Source organism: Corvus brachyrhynchos, unplaced genomic scaffold (assembly GCF_000691975.1).
Source record: "Corvus brachyrhynchos isolate BGI_N302 unplaced genomic scaffold, ASM69197v1 scaffold1103, whole genome shotgun sequence".
Classification (NCBI taxonomy): domain Eukaryota; kingdom Metazoa; phylum Chordata; class Aves; order Passeriformes; family Corvidae; genus Corvus; species Corvus brachyrhynchos.
Window position 1 is genome coordinate 315,273 of NW_008236980.1, and position 486 is coordinate 315,758.

The 486-nt window shown below is 60.7% G+C and overlaps 2 protein-coding genes across 2 annotated transcripts in view; both read left to right on the forward strand.

The window, feature by feature from the left end:
- Positions 1–49, forward strand: part of LOC103611856 (coronin-1B) — a 28,696-nt gene extending 28,647 nt beyond the window's left edge. The window contains exon 12 of the mRNA XM_017728623.1: positions 38–49. Coding sequence (XP_017584112.1) covers positions 38–49 — 12 coding nt within the window. The remainder of the gene's footprint in view (positions 1–37) is intronic.
- A 129-nt stretch (positions 50–178) lies between these two features.
- The window catches only part of LOC108445296 (putative F-box protein At1g47300), a 1,958-nt gene continuing 1,650 nt past the window's right edge, over positions 179–486 (forward strand). The window contains exon 1 of the mRNA XM_017728624.1: positions 179–264. Within this exon, the coding sequence (XP_017584113.1) occupies positions 179–264 (86 nt within the window). The remainder of the gene's footprint in view (positions 265–486) is intronic.

A 486-nucleotide genomic window follows, 5' to 3' on the forward strand; every position in this document is an offset into this window, starting at 1 on the left:
AGGGACCACCACCCCAGGGACCACGCCTGTGCCCCAGGGACCCCCCTGAAGCATCCCATCCCCCTGGGGTGCACCCCCTTGCCCCGCTCCGGGCCCTTCTCCCACTGGGGGGCTGGCTGCCCCTCTGGCAGCTCCCCCCTTCCCCCCGTTGCCTTACTGGGTGCTGCCCCCCCAAATCATGGACCATTATTGCCCACCCCCGTTCGTCGGGCTGGGGGTTGCTCTTGGGATCAAAGATTACCCCCTGCACACCTCAATCCCTGCGTGGGGTCTCCCCCCTTTCCTATAGGGCAGGGCATGATCTGCCTCCTTCAACTGTGACATATTGACCCCCTTATATTTTGGGGGTTTTCTCCCCCTTCCTCCTCCTCCTTGCATCCCCCCTCTCCCTTCCAGTGCAGGGTCAAAAACTATATTTTCACTCCAAATAAAGGATTTATAAGAAAAGCTGTGGTCGCGGCAGCCACCTGGGGGGGGACAAAGAGG